Genomic DNA, 10910 nt, shown 5'->3' on the forward strand with positions numbered 1-10910 from the left:
AGATCAGAAGCAGCACTCCTTTACATCAGGCAGAGCTGTGGAAAGGCATCAAAAAGACGACATTTTAGCTTTTTGAACTGGCATTCCCTAAGCAGAAAAACACAGTCATAGAATCTTGCTAGTAATATAACCCAAATAAAGCAAAAAAGTGGAAAATGATGATGTTTCTGCATAGGGGTATATCAAGAACTTAAGTATATCATAGTCAACAAAAATCTGAGATAAACTAACCTCTACACAGAAAAGGTTTACTTTAGCTCACAATTTTGGAACTTTAGTCCATGACTGGGCAGATGAACTAGGACTCTCAGGAAGGAGGAGCACATAGCACAGCAAATTTACCTCAAAGCCAAGAAACAAATAATGAAAAGGAAGCAGCAGCTATGTCCTCACTAGTCTTCCCAAGGATACATCCCCATTAACCAGAGGACTACTCAGAAAGCCTTGTGCTGTAGGATGTCTTTCTGTACTCTGTGAATATGTATTGCTATGACTGGTTTATAAAGAAGATGCTCTGGCCTACGGTGAGTCAGGTTATAACCAAGCAGGATATCCAAGAGAGAGGCAGAATGAAGAAAGGCAGAGGAGAGGAGATGCCAGCCTGCCACCCAAGGAGCAACATGCCAGCAGACCAGTAACACCATGGCCACATGGCAATACATAGATTAATAGAAATGGGTTAATTGAAGATGAAAGAGCTAGCTAGCAAGAATTCTTAGCCATAGGCCATACAGTTTATAATTAATATTATTCTTCTGAGGGATTATTTTATAAGCAACTGAGGGACTGCAGGTGAGAGACTTTTTTTGTCCTGACTGCGGGGAGGACGGGCGGGACACAGGAAATCTTTTGACTACAGCCTTGCATCCACCATTTCCCAACAGCCCAAGCTAGGGGTCAGCTTTAACATATGGGCTTTGGGAACAGGAACATTCCAAGTCCAAACTACAGCAATGTGAAATTTAGAAAGAAAATCAGAAATAAAAGTCAAGAACATTTTAGCACTACATTTCCTCCTATGTATGAAGATGAAAATGGGACTAACCTCTTTTCAATACTAACATTTATTTGACATGATCCATAACTAAAGTAGGTTCACACACTCCTCTCAACCACATCTTTCTTCCTCGATAAAACACCTTGGTCACAGATCATAATCTGGAACCTGCCATAATCTCAAGCACTATCAGATTCACAAAGGTTGTGTAGCTGGCACTGTCATGAAATGTTCATCCAGATAATTTGCATTCAAAATATAAGACAGCAAAAATACAACTTTATATATTAAATACCTCCCTCTAGTGTTTATTGAAAATTAAATATTGTCTTTTTAATATTTTTATTAGCTATCAACAAAAAGACAAGCCACTTGGATAACAAAGTCTGATTAATTGTATAGATAAATGATCAAAGAAAGATGAGTAAAATCAAAAACGTAACCTTCAAAAATATTTGAGAGGTTGTACTGATAAGCCAAGTATGACAATTTAAATATGATGAAAATAAAACATTTTAAAAGAACATTTAGGGCCAGGCAGTGGTGGCACATGCCTTTAATTTCAGTACTCAGGAGGCAGAGGCAGGCAGATCTCTGAGTTCAAGGCCAGCCTCGTCTACACAGTGAGTTTGAGGACAGCCATGGCTACACTGAGAAACCCAGTTTTGAAAAAAAAAAGAAAATTTAACATCTTTTGTTTGATATTATGTATAAGCTCAGAATACATAGTTTGATTTTGGTTCAAATGAATGAAGTAAGTTCTAGAGTTTAGTTGGTTGTAAGTTCAATATGAACCATTAAGTATGGAATAGCATCTCAAAAGTCACCAAAAATCAAACATAATGTCACACTAACAAAAGCATTCAATTTAATTCACAAGCACATGTATGAAGCCCTCTATATGCCTGGCACTGAGCTCTATCTTTCAAGAACACTGAGGTAACTGTAGCACAATCCCTACTTTTTAGATTTTATAAAATAAGGAAATTGAAGTGAATGGAAAGAAACTCAAAGCAGGAACAAGACAAGGCTGTCCACTCTCTCCATAACTATTCAATATAGTACTTGAAGTTCTAGCTAGACAACTAAAGAAGATCAAGTGGATGCATACTGGAAAGGAAGAAGTCAAAGTATCACTGCAGACAACATGATAGTATACATAAGTGATACCAAAAATTCTACCAGGGAACTCCTACAGCTGATAAACACCTTTAGCGAAGTGGTTGGAAACAAGATTAACTCAAAAAAAAAATCAGTAGCCCTTCTATATACAAACAACAAATGAATGGAGAAAGAAATCAGGGAAACAACACCCTTCACAATAGCCACTAATATAAAATATCTTATGATAATTCTAACCAAACAAGTGAAAGATCCAAAAACTTCAAGTCTTTGAAGAAGGAAACTGAAGAAGATATAAGTAGATGGAAAGATCTCCCATGCTCATGGAGCTAGTCCTACTAAAAGCAATCTATAGATTCAATGCAATCTCCATCAAAACCCCAATGCAATTCTTCATAGAACTTGAAAAAAATACACAAATTCATATGGAAAAAAACAGGATAGCTAAAACAATCCTGTACAATAAAAGAACTTCCAGAGGTATCCATCCCTGATTTCAAACCGTATTATAATACCATACTACTACTAATAATAAAAGCCATATGGTACTGGCATAAATTCACACAGGTTGATCAACAGAATCTAATCAAAGACCCAGATATAAATTCACATACCTAAGGACACCTGATTTGTGACAGAGAAGCCAAAATTATACAATGGAAGAAAGAAAACATCTTCAACAAATGGCCCTGATCTAACTGGATGTCAGCATGTAGAAGAATGCAAATAAATCCATATTTATCATCCTGTACAAAACTCAAGTCCAAGTGGATCAAAGACCTCAATATAAATCCAGATACACTGAATTTGATAGAAGAGAAAGTGACAATAGCCTTGAATGCATTGGCACATTCCTATTATCAAAAATAAAGATACAAAATTCAAAATAAGATTCAAAAGCTATTAAAAATTAAAATTCAGCACCAAGTATGAATATAAGGTATTTCCAACATCAATGACCATTCTTTTCAGACTGTCATGTTTTGGGATGTGTCTAAAAATGCTACACATTGAAATGGAGAGATGGCTCAGGGGTTAAGCACATGTGCTATTCCAGAGGACACAAGTTCAGATTTCCACACCCATATCCAGCAGCTCACAACTGCCTGGAACTCAGCTCTAGAGAAGCACTCTTCTGGCTTCTGTCAATGCTGGAACACACTTGGCAGACACAAAAACACGTACACATAAATAAAAATTTTAAATGTTACCCTGAAAACAACGCCATATTTACTAATACTTCTAAAGTATATTCTAATACTGCATGATAAAATGATCTGTAAATCTGAAGTCTACTGGATGTTGTTATATTAAATCTATTAAAAAGTTAAGCTGACTATGGTAGCTCATGCACACATGTTGCCCAGCTACAGGAGATATTAAGGTGAGAGCCCAGAAATTAGAGACTAACCCAGACAACACAGCAAGATACCCATCTCTATAAAGGGGTGTGGGTGGAAGGCTCAATCAATGAAATGTTTGTTCCACAGCCTGGGAATATGATGAGTTCAGATCTTTAGCATCCATGTAAAAGCCAGATACATCTGTAACATCACTGCTGGGGTAGGGAATGGAGACAGGGAGATCTCTGGAAACTCTCTGGTCAGTTAGCCAGCCAATCTAGCTAAATCCTTGAGTTCCAACTTCATCCAGAGATCCTGTCTCACAAAATGAGGAAGAGAGCAATTGAGAGAGATACCTCAGGGTCAATCTCCACTTACACATGCACATACATTACATACACCACACACAAACACAAACTTTTAATTGCTAATTCCCTACAGATTATTTCCTTTTTGCTTTAGAGAACAGAGGTCAAAACAACTCCTTTTGGTTTAAAAAGTCACTCAGTAAATGTTTGCTAAATTCAATTTCTTTCCTCTGTCCTAGATGTCTTTCTAAAAAAGAACAATATGCTGGACATGGTCAGTCCGGTCTATATAGTGAGCTCCAGGCCAGTTAAGGAGTGAGATCCTGTCTTATTAATAATAACAATAATAATACCTAATACAGTCCTTAAGGCATTTTTGTTGTTGTTGTTGTTGTTTTCGAGACAGGGTTTCTTTGTGTAGTTTTGGTGCTTGTCCTGGAACTCGCTCTGTAGACCAGGCTGGCCTCAAACTCACAGAGATCCCTCTGGCTCTGCCTCACGAGTGCTGGGATTAAAGGCGTGCACCACAACAACAACAACAACAACAACAACAACAACAACAACAACCACCACCACCACCACCACCACCACCACCACCACCACCACCACCACCACCACCACCAGGCCCTTAAGGCATTATTAAAAACTTGCTTTCTGAATTCATACCCTGTATTTATACCCACTATCAAAATAAATAATTATATTCAGAAATGGAACAATAATATTATGTAGCCTTATATAATGTCCAAGGTGGAAAAAAATTCCTTAAATATATTTACCTAATTAAAAATGAAAAGACTCTAGAGCAGTGGTTCTCAAAATATGGGTCTCAACCCCGTTAGGGGTCAAACAACCCTTTCACAGGGTTCTTCTAAACCCATTGGAAAACACAGATATTTACATTATGATTCATAACAGTGGCAAAATTACAACTATGAAGTAGCAACAAAAATAACTTTATGGATGGGGGTCATCACAACATACGGAATGGTATGGGGTCACAGCATTAGGAAGGTTCTAGACTATGTCTCAACTTCCAAGCTGAACATACAGTACTGACAAATTCCACTCAAAGGCAAAGGGTGTAAGAAAGAATCTGTGGAGCTGGCAAGATGACTCAGCTGGTCAAGCAGTCCTGCTGCCCTGGCCTGACAGCTTGAGCTGTGTCCCTGGAACACGTGGTGGAAGAAGGAAACCAGCTCCCAAAGTCGTCTCCTACCACAATGGGACCTCCCATGTCAACACTCAAGACACAGTACATAAAACACACACACACACACACACACACACACACACACACACACACACACACACATAAAATAAGGCTTTTGTAAAAGAGGAACATCTGTGGCCTAGAACTCTGAAATCTTGGCTTCAAACTCCAATTCAGCACTCATTAGCCTAGCACCTTGGAGCTGTCAATTTACTCCATCATGATGCTCAAGTCAAACCTTAAATGTCAACATTCCCTGTAATACTAAACCTATCATTATAAATGTAGATTATATCCTTGTTTTTCAGAACAAAATAAAGTTCTGGAGATGTGACAGCTCTTCCCCTGGTAGGAATCTTAACCTCAAAAAAAGGTGTTGGTTCTCTTTCAGAGGCTTCAAAAACTGGGCTTCCTTCCTGGGCCATAAAATAACGAAAGCCGCCATGTCTTCAGGCTGTTCTAGTGACCAGTGGATTTACTCAAGTACTGTGGACAGTGGTTCTTTTCCATACAGTTCCTGCTCCACTTCAAACTCCTCTGTACTACAGATCTTTTTTTCTTTCCTTCCTTTTCATCCTTTCTCTCTCTGTCTTCCCTCCTTCCCCTACCTCCCTCTCTCCCTCCTCAAACTTCTAATCCTCCAGTCTGTTGAAATCAAGGAAATATAAACCACACCAGGCTCTACCACAGACCTTTAGAAGTTAAATTTCCATGAAATTTAGTGATTTATTTAAATACAAATAAAAGACTGTACACACATACCCTGGTCTTAGGAATCAGGAAAAAAATGAATATAGCATTGCAAAACTATTGGTAAATATGTTAAATATTCTGGAGGGTAATGAAGGAAATTTTTCATGGTATAAGAATTGAAAAATAGCAAACAATAAGAATCAATGTTCTGAATTATGAAAGTTTACCATGGGGCTGGGATGTAGCTCAGTGGCAGAGTGCCTGCCTAGCATACACATGCGGTTTTGTTTGTTTGCTTGTTTGTTTGTTTGTTAACCTAAAGACAGCAGTGTAATAAACAAGATGGCTTTTTGAGGAAGTTTCCACATTCTCTTAGTTACATTTTCTATTGCTATAATAAATAGACCATGACCAAAGCAACTTAGGAAGGGAAGGGTTTAATTTGGTTTACAGGTTACAGTCCCTCATCAGAGGAAGCCAAGGCAGGAACTGTAGCAGAGACTACAGAGAAATGCTGCTTACAGGCTTGATCCCTGTGGCTTACTCAGCCTGTTTTCTTATACAACCCAGGACCACCTGACCAAATGTGGTACTACCAACAGTAAGCTAGGTCCTCCCACATCAATCATTAGTCAAGAAAAATATCCCTTACTATAGGCCAGTCTGATGGTGATTCCCTCTTCCCAGAGGTTTTTGTCAAGGTGACAGAAACTAACCAACATACACATCTACGACATCAAAACACATTCACACCTTTGCTGTTTATCTATTGAACGAATTTAATTACATTTTTATTCGCTGTGGGTATTTCCTGTTGTTAGTAGAGAGTAAGAAGAGTGTGGTTTTAGTTTTGGCTTCCCTGTTCAGTAGTTTGAGTACAATCAGTAGTAGAAGGACAAGGCCGGGCGGCAGTGGCACACACCTTTAATCCCAGCACTCGGGAGGCAGAGCCAGGTGGATCTCTGTGAGTTCGAGACCAGCCTGGTCTACAGAGTGAGTTCCAGGACAGGCACCAAAACTACACAAAGAAACCCTGTCTCGAAAAACCAAAAAAAAGAAAAAGAAAAAGAAAGAAGAAAAAAAGAGAGAGAGAAAGAAAGAAAGAAAGAAAGAAAGAAAGAAAGAAAGAAAGAAAGAAAGAAAGAAAGAAAGAAAGAAGAAAGGTCAACTGTTTTTCCTATTTAATGCACTGTAATGCATGAAGTTCCTTGGAAAGACAACCTAAGAAATAAAACATACAGAATTTTCCAAGCAATTGTATTTTCAGCCTGAGTACAGTTCAGCCTGAACTACAGAGTAAAACCCTGTTGCAAAAACACAGAGGGAAGAAATGGAGGGGAAAAATCTCATAACAATATTAGAGAAGAAGAGCAAAAACAGTCAAGTATGTCATAAAATACCTGCCAGTGCCAAAAAAAAAAAAAAAAAAAAATTACAGGGACTCTATAACAGTTGAATGACCAAGAAAGACAGGAAGGAAAGAAAAGCAATCTCTGAGATCCTTTTCTTCATTTATATAATATAGATCCTATGAAGACTACCCTGGGAATCTACATATGTAGATTGTTTATTATTATTATTATTTATAATGGTAAATTGTGGCTACACAATTGGGTATCTCAAGCAAACTGATTGGCACATCATTTATCTTCACAAATGTAACAAGGGAGCTTGGGTACCACATAGTCTTAAGTGAAAAATAATAAAAGAAATGCTGCTGCCTGTACAGAGCTCCTCTATTGTAAAAATAAAGATTAAAAAAGTAAGACGTTAAATTAAGGGCCAGGCTTAGTGACACATGCTTTTAATCCCAGTCCTCAGGAGGCTGAAGCAGGTGGACCTCTCTATAAGTACCAGAGAAACCAAGGTGCTACATAGTAAGAAACTGTCTTGAAAGAAAACTGTGATTTACTACTAGATTTCAAAAGCCTTACAAATGTGAAAACACATTGGAACAACTAATACAGGGTGGCGGAGGGGAGAGTGCAACAGGAACTCATTCCCTCACCGACATCAGGCGCTCTTTCTCATGGTTCTCCAGATTGGATGGCAAGCACACTTTCTTCCTTGTTGGAAGATTAAAAATTGCCAAACAGAAACAGGTATCTGTGCGCTGACTTAGTCATAAAATTCAAAGCTGGGGCTGGTGAGATGGCTCAGTGGGCTAAGGCACCTGTCACTAAGCTAGATGGCCCAAAGAGTTCAACACCCAAAGAGCCAGGCTAGAGGAAAACAGCAGACTCCCCAAGGTGTTCTAGGACCTCCACGTGCATGTCACAGCATGGGCACGCCCATTCCCCACACAAATAAGTAAAAACAAATGTTTAATTTGAAAAAGGAGCAAAGCTAAACTCAAAATACTTTCTTATAGAAACAATGGTAATAATTAAACTTTCAAGCTAGTCCTTAAAGCAATTAAACACTGGAACAAATGGAAAATCACTTGAATTGCCATTTTTTCTCATTATTAAGCACAATACTGAAGATACCTTGCAGATTAAATTAGATTTTAAGAAAATGCCTAGAAGTGCAGCCCTTAACATATTTGGGGAACGGGGGTGGGGGTGGGAGTGAATGTCCTGAGTTTTAAACAATTTTAACAAAAACTTTTAGACCATAACTGAGGAAGAGACAGGTTAAAAAAAAAAAACTGTAAGAGAAATATCAAGTAGTTGCCTTTTTTTTTTTTTAAGAAAAAGCACCAAAATTATACCAGACCACAGCTGCAAAGAAACTGTCTTCAGAATGACAACAAGCACTAAGACCTACCCTGTGCCCAATGCTCTGCTCCTCTACAGGGAAGAGCAATTTTTCTAAAGCTAAGCACATAGTCCGAAGAATTCAAGAATCTCCTTCCATCTTTTGTCTTGGTAAATCATACATTAAATCCTAGCACTTTAGGATTAACATACACCTGTCCTGATTGGCTTGAATTGCCAGTCTTAGAACTAACACACCTAGTGTTTATTGTCACTCTCTAAGTACTAATAGAGGGATTAACATTTACTAACTACTTAGTGTGTACTTGTTTGGTTTTCACAGTCCTATAAGATATGTAAACATGAACCCTCATTTACACATTAAGAAGATGATTTGAGTAACTTGCCCAAAGCACCAGTAAATGGAAGCCAGCACTCTGAACTCCACTATCTGCACTACTTGGGGGTTCCTCCCCAGAAGAAAAGAAATTAATCAAGTACCACTGGACAGCTGATCACTTTCACACTGCTTGCTTGTTATTCTAATTAAGTAGTTCTGAGAGCAAGTTATGAAGAAAAAAAACCATCAACTCCTCATTTCACAGCATCAACTTAGTATTCAAGGGATGCTTTAAATAGAAAAGGTAAAAGAGCCCTCGGGGTGAATGCCAGCACGTGCATCATTTCCCAATTCTATTTCAACAGACTCGGGAGTCTTTTCCACCAGTTCCATTGTAGCATAGCTAATTACAAACTTTGGAATGTTACTTTTCAGAACAAGATAGAGGGCTTCTCTGATATAAATCCTATTTCGACACACCTTGCCTGATGGTATTCCAAAACAACTGTAACCACTGCAATTTACAAAGTTACTTTGTAATGAATTATGAACAAAATACTGATAGAATTGTTGCAAGAGTGGAAATAATAATTTGCCTCTCGGCAATATATTTCCTGCAAGTTTTTTAAAATTTTCCATTAAAGGCTAAGAAAGAGAAAATCACTGCACACTTCACATTTTAAATATTTCTAAGTAAATCCAAATTGTAAATCCAATTTACAATAATGTAAAGTGTCTGAACAAAATAATGTAAAGCGTCGTGTAATGACCACGAAATACTAACATTGTAAAAGTAAAACACTCGGTCCCTTAAATAAATGAGTATTCTTTTTCAAAAAAAAATGGAATGTTAAAAGAAATCCTTAGCCTCTGGAGTTTCGCATAACACTTAAAAAGAAAACTAAGGAATAACGTTCTCATTTTAAAATAGATTTTTTTAACAAAACCATATCAACAAAATACACTAAACTTTAACAATGATGTATGTCCAAAACACCTCTCACGGTAGCAGGGCAACTATTTCTAATATTTAAAGCAAGACAAATATCTGCAGCATTTTTGAACTGAGAAAATGATGTCAACGATTTTCATCCTTTTTGGTAAGATCTCAATCGGAAAATAAACCGCCATCGGGCTCATTAACTTTTGTGCAGAAACTCGTTAAAAATCGAGGGTTTTGACTGCTGGAAAAAAGCGGATTCTCAGAATGCATCTTCTTGGGTACACTGTCCTGCGCCCCACACCACAAACCTTCCGCAACTGCCCCGGCCTGGCGGCCCCTCCCGCGGGCCGCACCTGCTGAGGCCGCCCCGCCAGCGCCCCCTGCCGCCCTCCCGCACCCAGAGCCCCGGGCCCATCCCCGCCGCCCGGAGCGCACCCGCCCCGCGCCGAGGCCGCACAGTCTGCGGGCAGGGGCGGAGGAGCCAGGGCAGCCATCGAGGCGGGGCCGGGGCACTCGGGCACGTGCCCCCGAGTCCCCCGCCGCCGCTGTCAGGCCCGAGCCTCACCTACCTACGCCGTATTTCTCCTCCTCCGTGGGGGTCCACATGGCCGGGCCGGGCGCAGCCCCGCAGGCGCGGCGGCTGGGTGACAGCGCGGAGGGGACGACCGCAGGGGCGGCCGCGGGCCCGGCTGTGGCGCACCGCGAGGCGAGGCGGGGGCGGTCAGGCGGCGCGGGGCAGTAGGCGGCGCATCCCTCACAGGCCGTCCGGGATGCCACGGCCACCGCCGGATGCCACGTCCTGACGGCGAGACTCCGCGGGCGGCCGGACAGCCCGGGGCGACGCGAGCGAGGGCTCAGCGCCTGTCCGTCGCCACCGTCCCTGCGCCGCCGCCGCCGCCGCCGCCGTTCGGGCTCCTCGCAGCTCCGCCGCTGGCTCCTCGGCGCCGCCGCGGCTCGGCTTGCCTCCGCGGGCTCGCAGGACGCCCGCGCATGCGCCGCTCCCCGGCGCGCGGGGGCTCGCAAGTCCCCGGGCTCGCGCCGCCCGAGCCCGCGCGCGAATCCACGAGATGCCGCTGCGGGCCAGCGGAGGGAAATCTGCGAGAGGCTATTGGACAGCCCGGCCTAGGAGACCGGGTCCCTCCGCCCACCCCACCCCACCGAGCCTTTGGCCGCAGCGGGCACCCAAGCGGGTCGCGGTCCTGCGTGTGGAAGGCCACAGTGCCTCCGGCCAGCCCTACCGAGATGGGCGCTC

The 10910-nt window shown here is 41.4% G+C and overlaps 1 protein-coding gene across 14 annotated transcripts in view; it reads right to left on the minus strand.

Annotated features, from left to right (window-relative positions):
- Window positions 1-10616, minus strand: part of Dock3 (dedicator of cytokinesis 3) — a 351959-nt gene extending 341343 nt beyond the window's left edge. For 13 of the 14 annotated variants that reach the window (XM_076575468.1, XM_076575464.1, XM_076575461.1 and 10 more), the window contains exon 1: window positions 10228-10409. In XM_076575468.1, the coding sequence (XP_076431583.1) occupies window positions 10228-10264 (37 nt within the window). In that variant the 5' untranslated portion in view covers window positions 10265-10409. Of the gene's footprint in view, window positions 1-10227 lie in introns of all 14 variants that reach the window. The other variant, XM_076575472.1, reaches the window with a different exon arrangement.
- Window positions 10617-10910: the final 294 nt, after the last annotated feature.

This window comes from Peromyscus maniculatus, chromosome 7, assembly GCF_049852395.1.
Source record: "Peromyscus maniculatus bairdii isolate BWxNUB_F1_BW_parent chromosome 7, HU_Pman_BW_mat_3.1, whole genome shotgun sequence".
NCBI classification, from domain to species: domain Eukaryota; kingdom Metazoa; phylum Chordata; class Mammalia; order Rodentia; family Cricetidae; genus Peromyscus; species Peromyscus maniculatus.